Below are 22,564 nucleotides of genomic sequence, written 5' to 3' on the forward strand. Positions count from 1 at the left end.
TCTTCAGAACATTAGAGCATGTTAAGAGTCTTTTATTAAGACATTAAGGCTTAAGAGTAAATACATGTAGAGTTTCTTCAGTCACCCCCCCCTCTGGGGGTAAACACAGAAGAGAACCTCTCAGTTCAGAGGCATAATTCAGAAGACACAACTTACAGACTCTGTTAGAACTTTCCCAGCCTATCAGATGGTTACCATAGCAACGGCCTTGGCAGTCCATTCCCAGACTGGGCTAAGACATAACTCCCCCTAGTTACAGTTTTGCAGACTTGATGGAAAACTACTAGGCCTCATGCCAACACGACTGAGGCGAGGTCGTCACTGTCCAGATAGGGACGTAGCTGGGCTACCAATCGGAGATGGTACAAAGCATTCCGTGCCACTGAGGCTACCTGAGCCTCAAGAGACAGGGAAGGATCGAAAAGAACTCCCAAGCTACGAACCTGTTCTTTCAAGGGGAGTGTAACCCCATCCAGAACAGGGTGAACATCCACCGTCTGGGCAGAGAAGGCACTCACTAACAGCGTCTCGGTCTTGTCTGGATTAAGTTCCAGTCTGTTAGCTCCCATCCAATCCATTATTGCGGCCAGGCAACGGTTTAGTACGTTAACAGCCTCACCTGAGGAAGATGCAAAGGAGAAATAGAGTTGCGTGTCATCAGCGTACTGGTGACAACGCACTCCAAAACTCCTGATGACCGCACCCAGCGGCTTCATATAGATGTTGAAAAGCATGGGGGACAGTACCGATCCCTGTGGGACTCCACGATGGAAAGTCCAGGGTGTCGAGCAGTGTTCCTCAAGCACTACCTTCTGTTGACGACCCACCAAGTAGGAGCGGAGCCACTGCCAAGCAATACCCCCAACTCCCAACTCCGTGAGCCTTCCCAGAAGGATACCATGGTCGATGGTATCAAAAGCAGCTGAGGGATCAAGGAGAATCAACAGGGTCACACTCCCCCTGTCCCTCTCCCAACAAAGGTCATCATACAGGGCGACCAAGGCTGTTTCGGTACCAAACCCAGGCGTAAAACCGGATTGAAACAGATCGAGATAATCAGTGTCATCCAAGAGTCCCTGGAGCTGGCCGGCCACCACCCGTTCCAGAACCTTGCCCAGGAACGGCTTATGTGGCTTATGTGGCTGTGCTCTTCAACATGGTTTGGGGAGTTGCTGCTGCCTCCCCTCATCCCTCTGTGGGCTGCCTCCCTCTGCCTAATAGCTGGGTCAGGCCTGCCTGCAATTTCTTCCTTGAGTTGAGCAGCTCAGGAGAACCTTTGGGCATGTTTGCAGGAGGCACCCTGATAAAACTGATCTTTATAAAGAGTGGGAGTATCACAGCAGCTAAGATCCAGCTGTAAACCAGGAAGGTCCCAGTTCAACTCCTGCCTCTGCCGTGAACACAATTAGGCAAGGCTTGCTGTCTCTGCTCAGTGTCCATCTGCAATACAGAGATATCGTGGACCAACCTTACAGGGCTGTTGTAAGGATTAGGAGTGCTCTGGACACGCTAAAAACCTACATAAAGCATATATATGGCTGTTATCATCCATCATCTGTGTTTTGAATTTTTTAAAAAAGCTAGATTGCGTAATCTGCATAAATTTAGGTAAAGTGGGATAATTAGCATATATTGTCATAGTTATTTTTCACTCACTTTAGAGTGTTGGGGGGTGATATGGGGCTATAAACCCTCCCTGCTGGATGACTAAGTTGCTTTCCTTCCTCACTGCATTACTGAGACTTCCTCAGGCTTTGTGTGTGTGTTCGTTCATTCGTTCGTGTGTTCGTTCGTTTGTTCGTTCGTTCACCCTTGCCTCCTCAACCAGATACCAAACTTTGCTCTCATACTGTGTGCTTGTGAAGAACTGGCATTTAGTATAGTATTTAATTTAAAAAAATTAACTGGCTTGTCTGTGGCTGAGTTTTTTTGTTTCTTGTTAGGCTGTGGTAATTGTCAGTTCATGCTAGGTTTAGCGGTGTTTTGTCCTGTAATGAAATCCTAATTTTTTTAACTTGTTTTTAAAATGTATTTTGGTTTATTCGTGTATATTTTTGTAAGCTACTTCGGGAAACATTTTTTTGGAAAAGTGGTCTAGATTTTTTTTAAAAAAAAACCGAGTAGATGGGTAGCTTGGTGCAAGGACAGGTGGGTTTGGCAGCTGCTCTTTTGTCTCCTGCAAGCTGCAAGCGGGGCTTGCCCACTCTGTCTCTTCTGTTGTGAATGGGGCCCCTCCAGATTGCAGAGCCCCAACATGCGAGTCTGTGAGGCAAATGGGGTGGGCTGATGGCACATTGCAGCCTTCACCAACCAGGTGCCCGCCAGACGTTGTCCCAGCAGGGGGCATGGAGAATGGTCAGGGGTGATGGCATTTGCAGCCTGGGAACATCTGAAAGGTCCCAATGTAAAGGGTTGATGGCTTGGTCAAGCTGCCTTAAGCAGGGCTGATGGTCCTGGAATGTGCTGGTTCAACCTCACCTCTTTCTTTGTCTCCTCTTCTTTTTAACCTCCTCTAACAGAACTGTACAGTTACACAGAAGAGCCAGAGTTTGCTGCCAACAGGAAGTGCTTTGAAGAGGATTTTCAAACCAAAGGTATCCTCTTTTTTTGGGGGGGGGGTGTAGGTCAACTTAGAGCAGAGGCTTGAAAGAATGGAACTCTTAGCTGCACCACCATCCCAGAGAGCCATAGCTCAGTGGTAGAGCATCTAATTTGCGCACAGAAGGTCCCCTTTTCAATCTCTGGCAGCATCTCCAGGTAGGCTGGGAAAGACCTTTGTCTAAAACCCTAGAGGGATGCTGCCAGTCAGTGTCAACAAAACTGATCTAGATGGACCAACTGGTATAAGGCATCTTCGTATATTTCTGTGTGGGAAGGGTCGTAGGTCAGTGGTTGAGTAAGTGGTTTGCACCTAAAAGATCACAGATCAACCCCTGGCATCTCCATCTGGGGCTGGGGGAGACCCCCACCTGAAACCCTAGAGAGCCACTGTCAGTCAGTGTTGGCAGTACTGAGCTAGGTGGACCATGTTAACAATACCGTGCAATGTTCCTGTGTTCCAAATCCTGCATCAGGAGAACTTTGAGCCTGGAATGCCGCCATTTTTGCATGCTTCGTTCTAAATTTTGATGCTCTGGCAGAATTCTTTTGGGGGTTGCTTGGGTTTGTGTTTTGCAGTGATGTCATGGCAAAATGACATTTGCACATAAGGTGATGCACAATCCCAAGGCAAAAAGTCGATGGTGCTCCACTGCCTCGGATGACTACGTACAGCAGCCTTCCCCAACTTGGTGCCCCTTTGTCGTGTTCTGGCTGGGGCTGATGGAAGTTGCAGTGCAAAACATATGGAGGGCACCAGATTGGGGAAGGCTGCTGTACATAATCATCAGAGGCAGTGGTACACCTTACCCTTTGCCTTGGGAAATAACATTTTCCGTTACTTTATGTGCAGTTTTTTTTTTTCTGTGTGCAGGATAACAGAAGGCCAAGTGTAAATGCATAGGTTCATTTTCTACAGGGAATAGTCTTGATAAGTTTATGTGTCCCTGTGGCAGCGTATTCTTTTACGTGCCCTCTCTGCATGGTGCCCCTGAGATATGCTAACAGAGCTATCCTTACTGTTGTCTCAGAGTTCTCTCACATAATGGTGGATTTATAAGAAGTGGGAAATCTAACCTTCTGGTGTCCTTTCCCTGTAAACCTCGCTCAGTTTAGTCTCTCAGTTACCCACTTTTCTCTTTACAAAGCAGATATGAGGGCCTAACAAGCAAATTCTCCCTGTGCCCCCTCCGAGGGAAGTGTGGAGGGTGGCGACACGAGAAGAGGCTTTTTAAGTGGTGCCTCCCCATTTGTGGAATGCTCTCCCCAGGGAGATATGCCCGGCCATCGTTGTCTCTCTTTAGACGCTAGGCAAAATCATTTCTATTTATCTGGTCCTTTGGGCCTTAATTTGGAGGGCTATTAGTTCTGTCTGTGCCCTTATCCTTTTGTGGGGTGGGTAAGGGAGGGGTGCGTGTGTGAGCATTATACATTTGTATCATTGCTTTTGTATCTGGCTTTAATTCTTTGTCATCTCTGTTTTTTACAAGTTGCTTTAAGACACTTTGGCGTAAAAAGCCATGAATAAATACAAGAAATGAATAATAGGAACAATAAATCGTGCTGTCTTCTGGGTCAGCGGCTTGCAGTCAAAGGCACTTGACCCTTATGTCAAAACCCGCTTCTGTGCCTTGTGTCTTAGCTGGACTCCTGGGAAGCAGGCAGGGATGAGAGGGGGCCATTTGAGAGCGATGTCCAAACTTTGGTTTTTGGGTCCTGCAGTGAAGAACAAGCAATGGCTGGAGCTGGACTTGACTCGCCAGAAGGCGTACGTGATGCATCTTCTGGATGGGCTGGAGGTGGTCAACAGGGAGAAGAGGTTACAAGTTGCTCGGGCCATTCTCTATTTGGCACAAGGTAAAAGCAGCCTCTGAGTGCCTGGAAGACTTAATCTGTATGGAAAAGGCAGCGAAAATACAATCTGTTTTTTGAGCAAAACGTTTACTCTTTTTTAGATGCTAAAAGTATTTCTGAACACAAACCAAAGTCACAGGCAGTCTCTTAAATCTCTAGATACCATGGGTTGCGTTGGGTGTGGGGAAAACCCGTTCAACACCTAGGGAGCTGGAGATAAAACATTCTGCCTCCAGCCAGTTTGCATTCAGACAGATCACAGAGGTCAAAGGGATTTATTCTGAATATTGGCCAAGTGCAATATTCGTGCAAGTCTGTGTTGGAATTGCTTTTTAAGATGTTTTTAAAGCTTTTAAAATATATTTTAATGTTTTTAAGTCTGATTTTAAGATGTTTTGGAGGGTTTTAGTGTTTTTGTTTGCTGCCCTGGGCTCCTGCTGAGAGGGAGGGCAGGATATAAATTTACTAAATGAATAAGAAAATAAATAAGTCTGCGCACCTCACAGAAGCAAATGAGCACTAATCACTACCCAAATGGCCTAGAGGACTCGGACTCAACCATGTTGTCTAGCTGTTTTATTTATTATCATTATTATTATTATTTATTACATTTATATACCGCCCCATAGCCGAAGTTCTCTGGGCGGTTTACAACAAATAAAAACATTAAAAACAAGTATACAAATTTAAAAACACATTTTTAAAAAGCAATTTAAAAACACATGCTAAAATGCCTGGGAGAAGAGGAAAGTCTTGATCTGGCGCTGGAAAGATAACAGTATTGGCGCCAGGTGCACCTCATCCATAATTTGGGGGCCACCACTGAGAAGGCCCTCTCCTTTGTTGCCATCCTCCCAGCTTCCCTTGGAGTAGGCACCCAGCGGAGGGCCTTTGATGTGGAGCGTAGTGTACGGGTGGGTTCATGTTGGGAGAGGCGTTCCATCATGTAACGTCTTGGTGATAGGGTTTAGTTTGGAGGGGTTGTGTCCAGTGCTAGTCATACTCAAGAGTAGGCTCATTGGAATTAATGGACCTAACTAACTTTAGTCCATTAATTTCAATGGGTCTACTCAATAGAACTAAGTTGGGTACAATCCCACATGCTTGAGGTTAGGGTGGCCTTTCACCCCCCCCCCTGCGATTCGTTAGAAGTGGAAGAGCCCAGAGCTTTTGAGCTCTTGATGACAAAAAGGATAAAATCCAAAACTGGTGTGATGTGCTGGTGCAGGGCTGGATAATATTGATCCTCAAAAGCTAAGAGACTCAATCTTTTGATACAAAGAAGACCTTGGCTGCTGGATCAGGCCCAGACTGCTGTTCTCACAGTGGCCAACCAGATGCCCCAAATGAGAAACCCGCAAACGGGACCTGATTGCAGCAGCTGGTCTTTTCTACTTGTGATTCCCAGCAACTGGTGTTCCGAGGGCATGCTGCCTCCAGCAGTGGCAGTAAAACTTAGAGAGCCATTGTGGCTAGTAGCCATTGATAGCCTTATAGCCCATGCATGTGTCTAATCCTCTTTTAGAGCCATCCAACTTGGTGGCCATCACTGCCTCGTGTGAGCAAACAGTTTAACTCTGCGCTATGTGAAGAAGGACTTTCTTTTGTCCTGAATCTTCCCACATTCAGCTTCATTGGATGTCCATGAGTTCTTGTGTTATGAGAGAGGCGAAGAACTTTTCTCTGTCCGCTTCCTCCATGCCAGGCATAATCTCATCCACCTGTTTTCATGTCCCCCCTCCTTATTTGCCTTTTCCCTGTTTCCCAGGGGTCTTTGGGGAGTGTGACACAGAGGTGGATGTCCTCCACTGGGTGCGTCACAACAACTTCCTGTTGTACCAGATGGGAACTTTCACTGCATTCCTGGAGTTGCTCAACATGGAAATGGCGTAAGAAGTCCTTTGACAAAAAGACTTAAAAGCAAAATGCATTCAGTGCTGGTTTCCTTTGCATTTGTTACTGGAAAGAGCTATTTTTTCTTTAAGAAAAGAAGCCGAGGGACGAGGGGAGTCTGCTTAAATATATATATATATATATTGACCTATGGAACTCATTGCCACAGGCTGTTGTGTGGCAAATGCCACGTGTGCAAAGGACTGGATAGATGGAAGAAGAGTGACCAACTTCTTGGGTTCCATCTTAGAGCTGGAAGGGCCCTATAAGGCCATCAAGTCCAACCCCTTGCGTTCCTGCATTGAGACTTACAGGCTCCTTCCAACTCTACAATTTTATGATCCTGGTCTCCAGACAGTGTTCTGAAGACCAGAAATGTATTTCATTGCAAACTGAACTACTCCCCCACTTCACTCATGAGTAGCCAGACTCCATAGCACACTTGGTGCCCTTGAGGAGAAAGAGCTTTCCAGATAACAGAGTGCTTGTAGTCTGGCATAGCCAGGGCTTTGCATATGCAAGTCACAGGGGCCGGCCCTGCCATTAGCCAAAGTGAGACTCCTGTCTCAGGTGGCAGATGGTAAGAGATGGGGAAGGGCACTGAGGTGTTAGAGCTGAGAACTGTGTGTGTGCCATAGCCTGCCCTCAGTTGTGGTGGTGGATGTTGTCCCATTGCCAGCCGTTCAACTGCAGGCCAGTTAGTTTCAGTATGTGGATGAGAAGGGATGAGGGGACATCCTCTTGTCCACTTCATGCAGCAAAGTGTTCTGGGACAGCCCTGAAAAGCTGAAAGAAATGTAACAGCGTGAGGAATTTGATCTCTCTCCCCCCATCTTGAATTCCTCCCACCCATATGCATTTAACTGTGAGCAAACATTTCGTTGCCACTCGCAAGGTCCAGGTAAAACTGCTTTGGGTGGTGGACCCATCCTGTGAGCTGCCAGTCCATTTTTGCCTGCCTTTTTTGTTTTTCCCAAGATTTATATCCTATCTTTCTATAAACCATATATAATCAAGATGCCTATTGGAAACAAACAAAACAGGTAAAAAATAATAACAGTGAAGGAAATGTAATTCATTTCTAAAACAACAATCAAAAGCCAAAACCCAACATCAGTTGGATCTAATTCAAGAGCAGCATCCAGAAAATGCTTAATGAAGTGGGTTTTAGGTTTATTGAATTTATGAATCGCTTCCCACAACAAAAAGTCCCAAAGCGATTTGCGACAAAAATAAAATACAGCCATAAAAATACATACATATATTCAAAACATATTCAGAACAAATACATCCAGTTGCTAGTGCTGCCCAAGTGCGTGTAGAAACAAAAACGTCTTTGGCAAAGTTGGCACCAGGCAGGCCTCTCTGGAGACAGCATTCCATAGACAGGAAGCTACTACAGAAAAGGCCTGTTTTCTTGACACCCTGCTTCCAGACCTCCCTTAGAGGGCCTCAGATGATGTCTCAGGGCCCAGGCATGTTCATATAGGGAAAAGTGGTCCTTTAGGTATAGGGATCCTAAAGTGAAATGGCCTTTGCTGCTTGCAATCAGTGCAGGAGCCTGGTGAACTTCCCTGGAGGCTGTTTGGCATTCTGGGGGCCACCACCAAAAAGGGTTTTTCTCTCTGTCACGTTCACTCACTGTACATCTGACAGCTGGGGGGGGGCATGGGGAAGGATCTCAAAGTGGGCCATGGTGTCCAGGCAGATTCATGAAGGGTGTGTGTGGCATGGTTCTTCACCTGGCCATTCTTTATGTAGAGTCAAGGAATATTGTTGGATATTCACCCTGGTAGTCAGAAATAAAAAAAACTGCCACGATCTGGATTTGTTTGTTTGTTTGTTCATGGCATTTATATACCTCTTAATCATTTGTATTTCTAAGTGGTGTAAAACCATACAGAGAGTAAAACAATAAAAATTCATCATAAAACTGAACATAAACCCAAACACTACCTTAAAATGCCTGCTGGAATAAGAGTCTTTTGTTGTGGGCCTGAAGTTCAGCAAGTACTTTCATTCCATCTGTTCAGTGAGGCTGGATGCTTTCGCCATGTCCTGCTCTTGCAAACCATCTGTCAGTGTACACTTAATTGCTGGTACTAAAGTGTCGGAAAGCAACAGCCTGATGGCATTTGACACCCTTTCCCTCTCTTAATTCCAGCAACAGCGGCAGTGCCCTGAGGAAGCCTGCCATCTCCCTGGCTGACAGCACTGAGCTCAGGTAGGCCCCCTGCACTGCCCTGGGGCTGTTGGCTTGGGATGCACGTGAAAGATCCGGTGTTACAGACCTTCCTCAAAAGTCACAAAGTAGGCTGTTCCTTTGCTCCAGATGCCTTTTGTTGGCCACGTTAGCAACAGTCAGAGGCCCAGGGTTTGTTTATTACTATTTATTTATTTGATTTATATCCCGCCCTTCCTCCCAGTAGGAGCCCAGGGCGGCAAACAAAAGCACTAAAAACTGCAAAACATCATAAAAACAGACTTTTTGTTGTTGTTGTTGTGCCTTCAAGTCAATTACAACTTAAGGCGACCCTATGAATCAGCGACCTCCAAGAGCATCTGTCATGAACCACCCTGTTCAGATCTTGTAAGTTCAGGTCTGTTGCTTCCTTTATGAAATCAATCCATCTCTTGTTTGGCCTTCCTCTTTTTCTACTCCCTACTGTTTTTCCCAGCATTATGGTCTTTTCTTGACTTTAAAATATATTAAAACATTTTTTAAAAAAGCTTTAAAAACATATTTTTTCAAAAAAGGTTTAAAAGGTTTTTAAAACATATTAAAAAGTAGAGTTGGAAGGGAAACATGGGGAGCTGGCTTACGCTGCGTCAAACCATTGCATCAGCTAGCCCAGTATGGTCAGCACTGACTAGCAGCAGCTCTCCAGGGTTTCAGACCCAGGAGAGTCCCAGTCTTCCCTGGAGATGCTGCCAGAGATGCTCTGCCGCTGAGCTGTGGCCCTTCAGCTAAGCACCCAGCTGGTAATGTTGTTGGTCCCATCCCAGCTTCCCTCCCCAACAGCCCCCAATCATCCCTCGCCATTCTCATGGTTGGAGAGAAGATGTGCTGTGAAAAGAGCAAGTTGGATAACTCAAGCAAGTGAGCCAAGCTGCAAAGGAAATGAGAGAGTTCCTATTTGTAGGGTCGAAATGGACATGAGGCGTGAAACTTGTGATGGGATCTCTCAGTATTTGTGTGTTTCACCTTAAGCAGCTGCAGTGTGTGCTGGAAGGGGGAGTGTTCTGGTTTTAATTGGGGCCTAATCCTCTCCCCCTCCCTAATGTCATGTTTCTAATTAAAATCTTAAGCCTCCTCTACCGTGCAAAGCTGCTGAAAGCTTTCGACGATCAAGCAGTATATAAATCCTGTTTATGAAAATAAAAGAAATACATTCCCAGGCCAGTTTTCTATCCTGGGGCAGATGTTGATTGGGAACTGTATAGAGGCCCCCATTTCAGTTCCCCATTGCATTGGTTCTTGAACGTGAGAGTTCCTTGCCCCCACTGGGAACCACGGAAGTACCTTTGCACCAAAGAGGAGGAAGTCGGGGAGGGCATATTTTCTGGGGAGAGTTTTTTGGGGGAGGGATGATCAATGACCAAAATTGGTGGGGGGGTCCCATCTTTCTCTCTCTCTGTGCTGTGGGGCACTGATTTCTCCTCCCTCTGCTTTTCCCTCAGAGTGTTACTCAGTGTCATGTACTTGATGGTGGAAACCATGCGAGTGGAGATGGAGACTGACCCACCACAGTGGAAAGCTGCCCGGGAGTCATTCAGGACTGAGCTTAGTACGTTTTTGTAACTTAGATCTGGCATGGGGAATCTTTTTCAGTCCAAGGGCCACATTCCCTTCTGAACTATCTTCTGGGGGCCACATGCTAGCGTTGGGTGCGGCCAGAGGCAAAAGTCGGTGGTTCAACAAATATAAATTTTACCTTTGTATATTAGGCTCCTTTCCACACATGCTCATCCATCCCTTTCTTATCTCTCACCCAAACAAGCACGCAAGAGGCGTACTCGTTCCAGCCAGGCAAACCCCCTCTGACAGGGAAAGCAGGGCTGGTGAGGGAGGCATGGGTGGTCTGGGGAGAGGCCTGGGGGACAGATGAGAGAGGCTTGGAGGGAGGGAGGCCCAGAAGATGACAACAAGAAAGAGGGCCTTCTCAGTGGTGGCCCCCGAATTGTGGAATGATCTTCCTGACGAGGCACGCCTGGCGCCAACATTGCTATCCTTTCGGCGCCAGGTTAAAACTTTCCTCTTCTCCCAGGCATTTTAGCATTTTAGTATTTGGTATTTTAATATGTGTTTTTGTCTGTCTTAAAATGTTTACAATTTTGAAATTTGGATGTAGTTTTAAAATTGTTTAAATATGTGTTTTAATTGTAGATGGAAGTTTTAGTCTGTACACCGCCCAGAGAGCTTCGGCTATGGGGCGGTATAGAAATTTAATAAAATAAATAAATAAATAAAAATAAAATTGGTGGCCTGCATTTGGGCCCTGTCCCTGTCTCAGAGGGAGTGTTCCGCCAGTGTCAGAGTACCAAGCTGGGCCAGAAGGGTGGGAACAGGTCTCCCCCTCAGCTGGGGACAAAGCAGCGCATGAGACTTTGCCCACCGGTCCCTCTGGACGGACCTGTCCAAATGTTAAGATCAGCAGGGGAGGCCCTTCTGGTGGGGCCACCACCCTTTGCGGTCCGAACAACGGTGGCATGTAGGGAGGGCCTTCTCTGTGGTGCTGCCCCCCCTTCCCCAGTTATGGAACGCCCTCCCATTCAGAGGCGCGTCTGGCACAGCTGTTTTACTCTTTTTGACGGTGTGCCTCTTTGGCAGGCTTTAGGGAGCCGTTCTAGATCTGGCTGTGCCCCCCTCGCCCCACACTCCTGCGCTGTGCTAATCTCTACATTTGAATTATGGTGTTAGATGACGTTTTAGTGTTATATAGTATTTTCTACTGAATGTATGTGTCCCGCCCTGCGGCCTTGCAGTGAAAGCTGGGAAATGTATAAATGCCCAAATAAGGGTTCCCTCACCCCGTAGCCCAGGAAGATTATTGCTTGACCATGCTGAGGCATGGCATATCGCAGTCTCACTCAACTCTATTCACGCTGCAGTGGAACAAATCACAACAGTGAACAGTGCTTGGAAGGAACCCAGATTCAGCAAATAGGGTGGATTGGGGGTGTGTGCGCGTGTGTGCGCGCAGTTGGCACCGCTTGGACCTTGAGGCAAAATGTTGGGCCTGCTCCCGAGTTCTTATGGATCCCTCCAGATTTTATTTTACATTATTTACTTATTATTATTTATTTTTATCATGATTATTTGTGCTCATGGTGGTATTGGGGTGGTTGTACGTGATCCCACTTTCAATACTGTTTGTGCCTGTAAAGTTGTGGGGTGGTCACTTCATTTCCAATCGGTGCATATCCTGTAACTTCCTGCTGAAATCTTATTTATTATTTATTTAAAATATTTCTATCCCGCCCTTCTACCCTATAATAGGGCACTCAGGGCGGCTTACAAAAATAAAATCAAACACGTGCACAATAAAATTGTAAACAGTAAAATCACAACAACATTAAAATAAATTATAATACATAAAATACAATTAAAATACATAAACTACCATATATATATATACACAGAGAGAGAGAGAGAGAGAGAGAGAGAGAGAGAGAGGGAGGGATTGGTACTAAAGGGACTACAAAGGTAAAATTTAACGTAGAAGGCATAACTTTGCATGCTGCAAATGTTCCGGTTTACTTTTGTCCTGTTTTTATCACGCTATAGTGCAAGAGAGACCCTTCAGACAGCAATAATGTAGTAACTTTGGGGAAGCATTGCAGAGCAACAGATAAAGCTGAATGATGTGTGGGTGGTCACTAATGTGCTGCTGTTGTGTCGATGACATGTAGCAGAATGTGAAAACCCCACCAGTCTGGAGGGCTCTATGTCTCTCTCAGCCCCTTGCCTTTTGATGTGCTTCCTCCCCACGCCAGGTTTTCCTGTGCACAGTGAGGAGCCTTTTGCGCTCTTACTTTTCACCATGGTGACCAAGTTCTGCAGCGGGCACGCTCCGCACTTCCCAATGAAGAAAGTCCTGCTTTTGCTTTGGAAAGTCCTTGTGGTGAGTGAGATTCCTCCTGTGCCTGTGGCTGAAATGGGGGGTGCATGTGTTTGGGGTGGGGTGGGGGAATTGCATCCCCCATATAACTTGAAGAAAAAACATACTCTGAGCTTGGGGGTGTTGGGATCTTCATTGCTGCTGCTGTTGGTTGTTTCTTGTACCACTTCAGGAACCTTCTCAGAAATGTTCTGGTCCCTGTTTTCAGATATCATGAGCTGGACGAGAGAAGAACATCAGAATAGCTTTGCTGGATCTGACCCAAGGCTCAGAAGCGCACAAGTTCAGCCCTGCTGGGTTTATTAGTTATATATTTCATTTACTTGGTAAATTTGCCTTTCCACCAAATGCTGCTCAAGTCCAAATACAACGGAATGGCAACATGTTTTTTAAACACACACACACTTGTTGTTGTTGTTATTAATATTCCTAGAATTTATTACCTGCCCTTCACCCAAAGGTCCCAGGGCAGGTTACAGCAATTTTAAAACACATAATTAAAAAGAGTTAAAAACAACCTCAACATCTAAACACAAGGCAGGTAGAACATCAGTCAAAACAACCAGTTGAAACCAGTTGCAGCCTATTTGCAAGGCTGTTTATGGGCCAAAGTCCTGTCTAAATCAAAAGGTGGAGAGTAGTTGGGCACGGGTCCTGCCTGGGCCTGCCCTATCTTGGAAAGGTATTCCAGAGCCCAGGAGCAGCCTCTGAGAAGGGCCATCCTAAATCTTCCACCATTCAGCTTTGTTGGATAGTTTTGGCTTCTAGTATTATATTGGGGGGGGAGGCCCATCTGACTTTCCTGCTTCCGATAGGACAGCGATGCTGCCCCCCTCCTGCTGCTCTTTATCTCCCTGCATCTGATGTTTAGAGGCACACTCTCTTGGAACCTGGAGGTTCCTCTTTGCTTCTCATGGCTGGTGTCCATACATAGCCCCCTCCTACTGCTACTACTGTTCCGCCCCCCCCCGCTTGCTTCACCCCTTTTTTAAAGCCAGCTAAGGCAGAGGCTCCTCCCCCCCAAATCTTGTGGGTGCATGGAGTTGGGCAAAAGGAGGAGAGAGAAGGTAACTTCCATGAGCTGGTGTGAGCTAGATGGCAGAGGGGGCAGAAGTGGAGAAGAGAAGGGAGGGCCCTGCACAGCTGAGGAAGAACTCTCTTTTGAGGATTTTGGAGAAGGGGGAGAGTCAGTTTGAGGCTGGGGGGAATCATAGAATAGTAGAGTTGGAATGGGCCTGTAAGGCCATCGAGTCCAACCCCTTGCTCAGTGCAGGGATCCCAATCAAAGCATTCCTGGCAGATGGCTGTCCAGCTGCCTCTTGAATGCCTCCAGTGTCGGAGAGCCCATTACCTCTCTAGGGAATTGGTTCCATTGTCGTATGGCTCTAACAGTTAGGAAGTTTTTCCTGATGTCCAGTTGAAATCTGGCTTCCTGCAACTTGAGCCCTTTATTCCGTGTCCTGCACTCTGGGACGATCGAGAAGAGATCCCGGCCCTCCTCTATGTGACAACCTTTCCTGTACTTGCGGAGGGAAGAGAGGCGAGGTTGACTGTTCAGGGAGGCAAGGGGTGATGGCTTGGAGTGCTGTGCTGAGCGTTTTCCCCTTGGCTGCAGTGACTCCTAACACCAGAAGTGGGGTTATCCAACAAAGCTGAATGTTGGGAGGTTTGGGACAATCAAGAGGGCGTACTTTGTCACACTTTTGTAACTATATTAGGAGACAGGCAGTGATGGCCATCAATTTGCTTGACTTTAAAAGCAGATTAGACAAATTCATGGAGGAGGAGGAGGCTAGCCATGGGTGCTAGCCACAATGGCTATGTTCTTCCTCTACCATCAGAGGCCAGTTGCTGGGAGACATGATAGAAGTGTATAAAATTATGCATGGCATTGAGAAAGTGGATAGAGAAAAGTTCTTCTCCCTCTCTCATAATACTAGAACTCGTGGACATTCAAAGAAGCTGAATGTTGGAAGATTCAGGACAGACAAAAGGAAGTACTTCTTTACTCAGCGCAGAGTTAAACTATGGAATTTGCTCCCACAAGATGCAGTAATGGCCACCAGCTTGGACGGCTTTAAAAGAAGATTAGACAAGTTAATGGAGGACAGGGCTATCAATGGCTACTAGCCGTGATGGCTGTGCTCTGCCACCCTAGTCAGAGGCAGCATGCTTCTGAAAACCAGTTGCCGGAAGCCTCAGGAGGGGAGAGTGTTCTTGCACTCGGGTCCTGCTTGCGGGCTTCCCCAGGCACCTGGTTGGCCACTGTGAGAACAGGATGCTGGACTAGATGGGCCACTGGCCTGATCCAGCAGGCTCTTCTTCTGTTCTTATGAATTGCAAGTGGGGAGAGTTGCTCTTGTGTTCAGGTTCTGCTTGCTTTGGGGCTTCCTGTTGGGGCATCTGGTTGGCCACTGTGAGAACAGGATGCTGGGCTAGATGGGCCCCCTTTGGCCGGATCCAGCAGCCAGGCTCTTCTGGTGTTCCTCTGGTGCCCTCATGGCTGACTCTGCCACTGCCAGCCATTCGGTCATGCTGAGTGCCCACAGGGGACCAGCCTGCAGTCGCGTCTTGACCTTTTACCTCTTGCCTCCACAGTTCACCCTGGGAGGCTTTGACGCCCTCCAGGCCATGAAGGTGAAGAAGCGGCAGGGGTTGGGCTTGCCGCTGCTGCCCGAGGACAGCATCCAGGTCATGCGCAGCATGCGGGCGGCCTCTCCTCCCGCTTACGCCATTGAGCTGGTGGAGCAGCAGCAGAAACGGAGCCACCGGAGCAGGAGGGTAAGGGCTGTGCAGGGGGGGGGGGGACTCTCACCTTTCCACATGTGGTTGTTGCAAGCATCCCAGACCCACTATCCTCCTCCCCCTCTTTGTAAAAATTAAAAATGTGACCACGCACTGCCACGCCTGTGGTGCATCTGATGTTTGGGGCAAAATTCCTTTTTACAGGAAAAATGGAAAGCACTGGCGAAAGGCCCCTGGGAAAGGCTGAAGCTGGAGCACATCTTCCCATAACTCTGCCTCTCCTTCGCTCACAACCAGGGCTGTGGAGTCGGTATGCCAAAGCTTCGACTCCGACTCCTCTATTTTTCTACTGTCCGACTCCACCCAAAATTGCTTCCGACGCCACAGCCCTGGAAAGCGCTGTAAATGTCTTTTTAAATTGGAAGCTCTCGTAGGAGCATTTTGATCGCTGCCTGAATATGCGCTGATCTTGGCATCACAGCATTTGTCTTCATCTGGGTCCTGTGTCATACACTGACACAGGAAAATGTTTTCCATCTTGAGTTATGGTGAAATGCTCAACTACAGCTGACTTCATGGGAAGCTTCTTTGACATTGTGAATTTCTATTTTAAAAAATTTGTCAATCAAAATTTATTTTGAAGTCGAAGTCGGTACATTCCTACCGACTCCACCCAAAATTGCTCCCGACTCCAACTCTGACTCCACAGCCCTGCTCACAACCCCCCGCCCGCCCCCCCTGCTACAGGGGTCCCCTGTTTCGGGTGGAGTGACAGCAGAAAAGCAGCAGGCTGTTTTCCCACCCACTTACCTGTCCTGGGAGGCATGGAGAGGGGCCTCCTGGGTGCCGCGTCCCAGTGGGGGGTTCCCAGGGGTGGGCTACTCAACTCCTCTCCCCCCTTCCTCCACTGCCTTTCCACTTGGTTGCGTGCAGCCTCTGATGAAGCAGGATAGCTTGGACATCTACAATGAGCGGGACCCCTTCAAGAGCGATGAGGCTCTGGTGGACGAGGAGGAAGCCGAGGACATCAACAATGGGATGGAAGGGGAGCTGGATCTCTTGGAGCGGGACACGGTCATCCAAGCTCTGTCAGTCCCACGCCCGCCTGTCGAGAGGGTCTCCTTCCCCAAGGGGCTTCCCTGGGCCCCCAAAGTCAGGTATTTCCACCCCTTGCTCTTCCCGCTTGCCCTCCTGGGGCCTGGACCAATTTGGGCAGGGTGGGGATTTATGTTTTTGCATGCTTCCCTACGTAAAATCTCTCTGCAAGAAGAAAACTAGCATAGGAAAGTGATGTGATAGTTTTCTACTTGAAGTCTTCTTTTCTTTTTTAATGTGGTAGAACATTCCAAAAATGGTCTCCCACTGCTGCCATCTGTAGTGGTAACTACCCTGAACACGCCCGATCTCATCTGATCTCGGAAGCTAAGCAGGGTCAGGCCTGGTTAGTACTTGGATGGGAGACCACCTGGGAATACTGGGTACCATAGACGTAGAGGAAGGCAATGTTAAACCACCTCTGAATACCTCTTACCATGAAAACCCTGTGAATATATCCAAAAAAGATTCATAGGGTGCCATAAGCCGAATCGACTTGAAGGCACATAACCACTACAACAAATCACCTCATTCTGCTGCATGGTTAGACTAGCCCTGGGAGCTTGGGTTGTAGCTAACCAAGGCTCCCAATTTGCTAAGCTCAAGGCTCTGGTTTTTGGTGTACAGCTTGGGATACCTGAAATATCATTTTACCCCTTCAATACCCAGTTGATCACTGCGCTCTGCAGGTGAGGACCTCCTGCAGAGACGATCCTATTAGGAGGTCCGTTCCACACAACATAGGAAGTGGACCTTTAGTGTGGCAGCACCTGCCCATTGGAATTCCCTCCCCTTAAATATTAGACAGGCACCATCTCTGCTATCTTTTTCGGCACCTACTGAAGACTTTCCTTTTTCAACAAGCATTTAAAGAAAGATCTTTCTCAGACTGCATCTATATTAGAATTGTTTTAGTTGTTTCATTGCTTGTGTGTGTGCCACCCTGAAGGCCTTTATTTATTTATTTATTAAATTTATATACCGCCCGACTAGCAATAGCTCTCTAAACTATGTGGGTCTGTGATTCAACCAAGATGTTCCAGTTCCTGCAAAACAAATTAGAACTGGACGCAACTGAATTTCTCAGAGAGGAAACTATAAAATTGCCAGGCAGCATGTTGAATCTGAGGCTGTATTGAAGTCCTCTAGGCCATTTGGACAGTGATGATTACTCATTTGCTTCTGTGATATACACGGACTTGCATGAATATTGCACTTGGCCTATATTCAGAATAAAATCCTTTTGGCCTCCATGTCATCCGGCAGAACACGAAGTGGCTGGAGGCAGAATGTTTTGTCTTGAGCTCCCTTGATAGCGGAAGGTTCCCTCCCCCCCATAACATGTGGTGTGTTTCTGCATCTTACTTCCCCCTGCTCTCCCTCCCTGCTTCTGCAACATATTGCTTGTCTTCCAGACAGAAGGACATAGAACATTTCCTGGAGGCAAGCAGAAACAAGTTCATTGGATTCACGCTTGGGCAGTGAGTATCATGGTGCATTTGGGAGGAGAACGTAGCACTTTGGGGCTATTTTTACCTCTCTCGTGAATCTAGGAGTCAATTAGAAAAGAAGCATTTAGTTCTTCTCTCCTCCTCTCCACCCCAGCACTCCTCAGCCGTCCAGTTTTGACACTTAACCTCTCTATTCCCCCCTTCTCCACCTCCACCCACTCTTTCAGGGACACGGATACTTTAGTAGGGTTACCGCGCCCCATCCATGAAAGTGTGAAGACCCTAAAACAGGTAATTCAGAAATTCCGACTAAGCGCGCATGTAGCAGAGAATGTCATAGAGTTCCCATGTGGAAAGCCCTTCTGTGATTGTGCTGCTCTGTCTCATGGTAGGGCTGGGGGTCTTGGGAATTGGGCAGTAGTTCTTCAGGCCTCGCTGACACCATCACAGCTGGCAGAAGAGGGAGCGACAGGTATTTTGAGACCCCTAACAGAGGGGCTCTTAGGCAAAGCCTTCTGAGCTCGGGAGCCATGGGGTAATATGTGGCTGGCCTTACCGTGGCTCCTGGCTTGCAAGGCTTTGCCTAGGAGTTCCTGGCAGCTGGCCTGATATGGCTGTAGTCTCCCCCTTTAACCAGCTGCTGTTGTGGTACAATGAGAAAGGAAGCAGCATGGCCTTCTCCCCCCCCCCCCCAGGTCTCTGGTGCCTGACATCATGGACATGAATAGCCCATTGAGTCCCTAGAACAGTGGTTCCCAACCTGGGGGCCATGAAGTAATCCAGAGGGGGCCACAAGCAGTAAAGAAATGAATTATTTATTAAGTTTTTTTTAAAAGTCTTCACTCCCTGGACATTGTCTGCTCCCCACCTCCCCCTTGCTCCAAACAAGAGGGGAGGATTTTTGCTGCAGCGCCAGAGCGTCTCTCAGGTGCACCAAGGGCAGGCATCTGCCTACATAATACATGGCAGATGCCAAAGGAGGCTGAGGGTGGAGGTACCCGGAAGGGGATTACTATCACCGACTCCCGTCTCCTCTCACTGCCACCCTTACTCAGAACGAGAGGAGAGGGCTTTTTGTGGAGCAAAAAGAAGCAAGGCTGCTTTCCCCCTTCCTTCCTGGCAGCCAGCCTGCCTCCCTGGAAGGAGAGGGTCACTAAATGTTTTGAGCTTATAAAGGGGGTCTCGTACTCATAAAGGTTGGGAACCACTGCCCTAGAGCAGAGTTTCCTCTCCAGGTGCCCTGATCTTTTGATCAAAGCCTCTTGTCCTCATCTTGTCCTACAGCATAAATACGTCTCAATCTCTGAAGTGCAGATCAAGAACGAGGAGGAGATGGAGAAGTGTCCCATGTCCTTGGTAAGCATCCTCTGTGCAACTCTGATTCTCAGGCTGTGGCACGGGTTCTAACAACTGCAGCGTAAACTCCAGAAGTGGCCTGCCAAGTCTTGTCCTAAGGTGCAAATGAAGAGTCTCCTAATCTAGAAGGATGCTTGACATTCATTGGATGAGTTCAGAACAGGGACACACTCTCAACACAATACAAATAAGCAAAGCTGTCTTGGAGAGAGCAGGACAGCCGGTCCACCTAGTCCAGCACCATCTATACTGTGTTCTAACCAGCAATAGATTTCCAAGGTATTCAGGCAAAAAGGGGTCCCACTCCTTGCTCTGCTTCAGGAGATTGAATCTGGGAGTGTCTGGCTGCAACATGCATGCTCTTCCACTTCTCTGCTCGGTTAGGGTTCCCTTGCACATCCTAGCAGGGACTTAACCCCTGGACCACAAGACTGAAAGGTCTGATGCTGTGGCAACTGAGCTTCCCAGGGACTTAGAGGTTCTTCCTCCCTCTTGGTTAGTGAGAGACCCGGTGGCTGTGGGTTTCCCTTGTGCCCTTGATAACCCTGTTTTTGGAGTCAGGCTGCCTCTTGGGGACAGAAGTGCAAACGTCACAGTACTTGGGTGCAAATTTTGCAAATTTCACACACAGATGGGATTTGCAGGAAGGCACTGGTGCCTTTTGGAAAGGAAGACTTTCATCAGCCTGCCTCCTTTTCGATCCCTGCTTCATTGGGAAAGTCTTTTGACTGCCGTACTTTGCAGCCTTTAGTTCCTGTCTCTGATCTGTTGTGTGTCAGGGGGAAGAGGACGTGCAGGAAACTCCCTGCGAAATACTCTACCGGGTGATGCTGTACAACTTCCCACAGTACATGGTGAGCATCATCTGTCCGTGCGAGCGTGCAGGGTGAACGAGAGCGATGAGGACTTTTGCAGCGAGGGACTGGGCAAAGGGCAAGCATCCTGAGGAGAGTGTCCACGGGGGGGGGGGGGCTGCACCATCGGGGCTGAACAGACTATTTATTTGTAGTTATTTCTTACATTTATATCCCACTTTTCCTCCTCAGGGAGCTCAAAGTGGCATGTACGGTTTTCCTCATCCCCTGAGATGTATATTTTTAGGACTCACCCTGTTTTGTGATTTTCTAAGTTGTTTTTAATGCTGCGGTTTTACAATTGTTGTAACCCGCCCCGGGACCGTAGGATGAAGGGCAGGTAATGAATGGTGCTGCTAGTAATAAAAATGATGGTGATTTTTGTCCTCACAACAACCTTGTGAGGTAGGGTCAGACTCCCCGGCCAACATGGCCACTGGTCAGGGATGGAGGGAGTCAGAGTCCACCCTTCAGAGAGGAGCAGGTGAGCAGCCATTTCTTAACCTAGGCAGTGAACGAAGGGTTGGTTACTCGAGCGAGGGCTGAGGAGGAGAGGTGTAGCGGAAGACTGAAGCTTTAGGGGTTGTTGCTTCCATTTAGTCCTTATGGAACTATGGCCAACAGTGTTATCCTACACTCGGGTACCTGGGGGGAAAGTGCTGTTGAATTCAATGGGACATTTCTGAGTCAAGAGGTATAGGAAGCAGTACAAGTCTGCTCTAAAGCTGCTGGCTGCAGGTCCACTCCCTTCAGGTAGACTAGATGTGGGAGCTGCAGGCCCAGAGTGCGAATGCCGCCCTCCAGGCTGCTCTCAACACCCCTCAATGGCCGTGTTTTGCACCCCAAGCAATTCGCCCGGCTGCGGTGTGTCCTTGCACCCCGAAAATGCTCTTGCGTGTCTGGATGGAAGAGAGAGAGGGGCGTGAGAGGGCATGTAGAAGTGACCCTGTTGGGCAAAGGTAAAGCCTGCACCCGTTGCTGTGCCTGTCTTTGCCCCTGGCCCCGCCCACCACTCATACATGGCCCTTGGAAAGTTCCCCAGAACCAACTCCGGCCCTTGTACTGGAAAAGTTCCCCACGTCCTGAGCTGGAGAAACGCTTGGGTTTTGGAGCTTCTAGAAAGTGAGCAAGTGGGAAGGCAGGCATCTGTAGGTTTCCTAAAAATGTCTAATTTTGGGTCTGGGGGCGGGGGTTACCCTACCCCTTTCTACAGATAGCCTTGCTAAAGGTCCTTTTGGCTGCAGCGCCAACCTCCAAAGCCAAGACGGACTCGATCAACATCCTGGCAGACGTGTTACCTGAGGAGATGCCGTAAGTCATTGATTGATTGATTGATTGATTGATAGCCAGCTGGGAGACATCCGTGGAAGAACCGCAGTGGAGTCTCTTGGCTGGCTAGAGCTTAGCAAGGGGTGAAGATCTGTCTGGTTTTTATTTACTATTTGATTTATATCCCACCCTTCCTCCCAGCAGGAACAGGAGTTTTTGTGAGGGGCGTTGTTGCAGAGCAACTTTTCTCCTTCACCCATAAACTTTAATGCCCCTCCCTTTTCTTGGGGGTTAAACCTACCCATTTGAAACCTGATATTTTTGGATCCAGAGGGCACATGGGTGTTTTTTCCTCATGTTCCTTCTTTGCAATCTCCGCAGAAGGCTGTGCCATGCTTTGCATAGCTCCAGTGGCACACAGTCACAATTGGCAAACCCACACTGAGTTGTAACAAAAGATTGTCAGCCAGCTGAAATGGAACCCTCCGCTTTTAATTAGGAATGCCAGCACGCTTACCAGGGAGTGTCGCTATTGAATGGCTAGCATGAAGCATGACACCCATCCAAGGGGTGCTTGCTTACTGTTTACATTATTTTTCTCATTCTCTGGCTTCCTGCATGCAAGAGGTGGAGAACCTTAGGCCCAGGGGCCAACATGTGCCCCTCCTGGCCTCTCTTTCTCACCCATGGGAATCTCCCTGGGCCACCAGCCTTGTTTCACGCTCTCCTTGGGTTTTGCCTGGATCCTGCACTGGATAGGCCCTGTGCAGCTCTTAAGTTCTTCATCCTTTCCTTCCCTCCTTTCTGGGTCAGCATCACAGTCCTTCAGAGCATGAAACTGGGGATCGACGTGAACAGGCACAAAGAGATCGTTGTGAAGAGCATCTCAGCCTTGCTACTTCTGCTCCTGAAGCATTTCAAACTGAACCACGTTTATCAGGTGGGCCTTTGGACCGTTAAACGGGCAGACCAGCTTCCTTTTTCTCCCAGGTTTCTTAGATCAGTGTCTGCATTGGTAGTTTTTCAAAGAGATTTTCCGTGGTTCTCTAAGGAGAACTGCTCTAGACTGTGGTTTTTTTGTTTTTGTGGGTCATTGAGGTGATAATAGTGTATTGGTGGTGGATTTATACTGGACCATCTGCACATCATTCCACTTTATTAGTTGTTCTGTAGTGCTTCCTCAACATTACCACATTATTACCGTCTGGAAGGGCACTCTTGTGCTATTGCATGACAAAAATGGGACAACCCCCTCCCCAACAGTTCTGGTATAAAAGTTATAGGATTAATTGGCGGGGGGGAGTTACAGGATTTCAGCAGGAAGCTA

At 47.9% G+C, this 22,564-nt stretch overlaps 1 protein-coding gene and 1 pseudogene across 3 annotated transcripts in view; both read left to right on the forward strand.

The window, feature by feature from the left end:
* Nucleotides 1-22,564, forward strand: part of STRIP2 (striatin interacting protein 2) — a 61,322-nt gene that overhangs the window by 22,593 nt on the left and 16,165 nt on the right. Inside the window, exons 3-16 of one of the 3 annotated variants that reach the window (XM_061638018.1) lie at nt 2,520-2,594; nt 4,321-4,455; nt 6,221-6,341; nt 8,510-8,569; nt 10,027-10,133; nt 12,343-12,470; nt 15,066-15,248; nt 16,146-16,369; nt 17,723-17,788; nt 17,986-18,049; nt 19,043-19,114; nt 19,894-19,968; nt 21,182-21,279; nt 22,051-22,177. In XM_061638018.1, coding sequence (XP_061494002.1) covers nt 2,520-2,594; nt 4,321-4,455; nt 6,221-6,341; nt 8,510-8,569; nt 10,027-10,133; nt 12,343-12,470; nt 15,066-15,248; nt 16,146-16,369; nt 17,723-17,788; nt 17,986-18,049; nt 19,043-19,114; nt 19,894-19,968; nt 21,182-21,279; nt 22,051-22,177 — 1,535 coding nt within the window. Of the gene's footprint in view, nt 1-2,519; nt 2,595-4,320; nt 4,456-6,220; nt 6,342-8,509; nt 8,570-10,026; nt 10,134-12,342; nt 12,471-15,065; nt 15,249-16,145; nt 16,370-17,722; nt 17,789-17,985; nt 18,050-19,042; nt 19,115-19,893; nt 19,969-21,181; nt 21,280-22,050; nt 22,178-22,564 lie in introns of those variants that run through there. The other 2 variants (XM_061638020.1, XM_061638019.1) reach the window with 2 other exon arrangements.
* Nucleotides 16,584-16,701, forward strand: LOC133363437 (5S ribosomal RNA; annotated as a pseudogene).

This window comes from Rhineura floridana, chromosome 8 (assembly GCF_030035675.1).
Source record: "Rhineura floridana isolate rRhiFlo1 chromosome 8, rRhiFlo1.hap2, whole genome shotgun sequence".
Taxonomy (NCBI): Eukaryota; Metazoa; Chordata; class Lepidosauria; order Squamata; family Rhineuridae; genus Rhineura; species Rhineura floridana.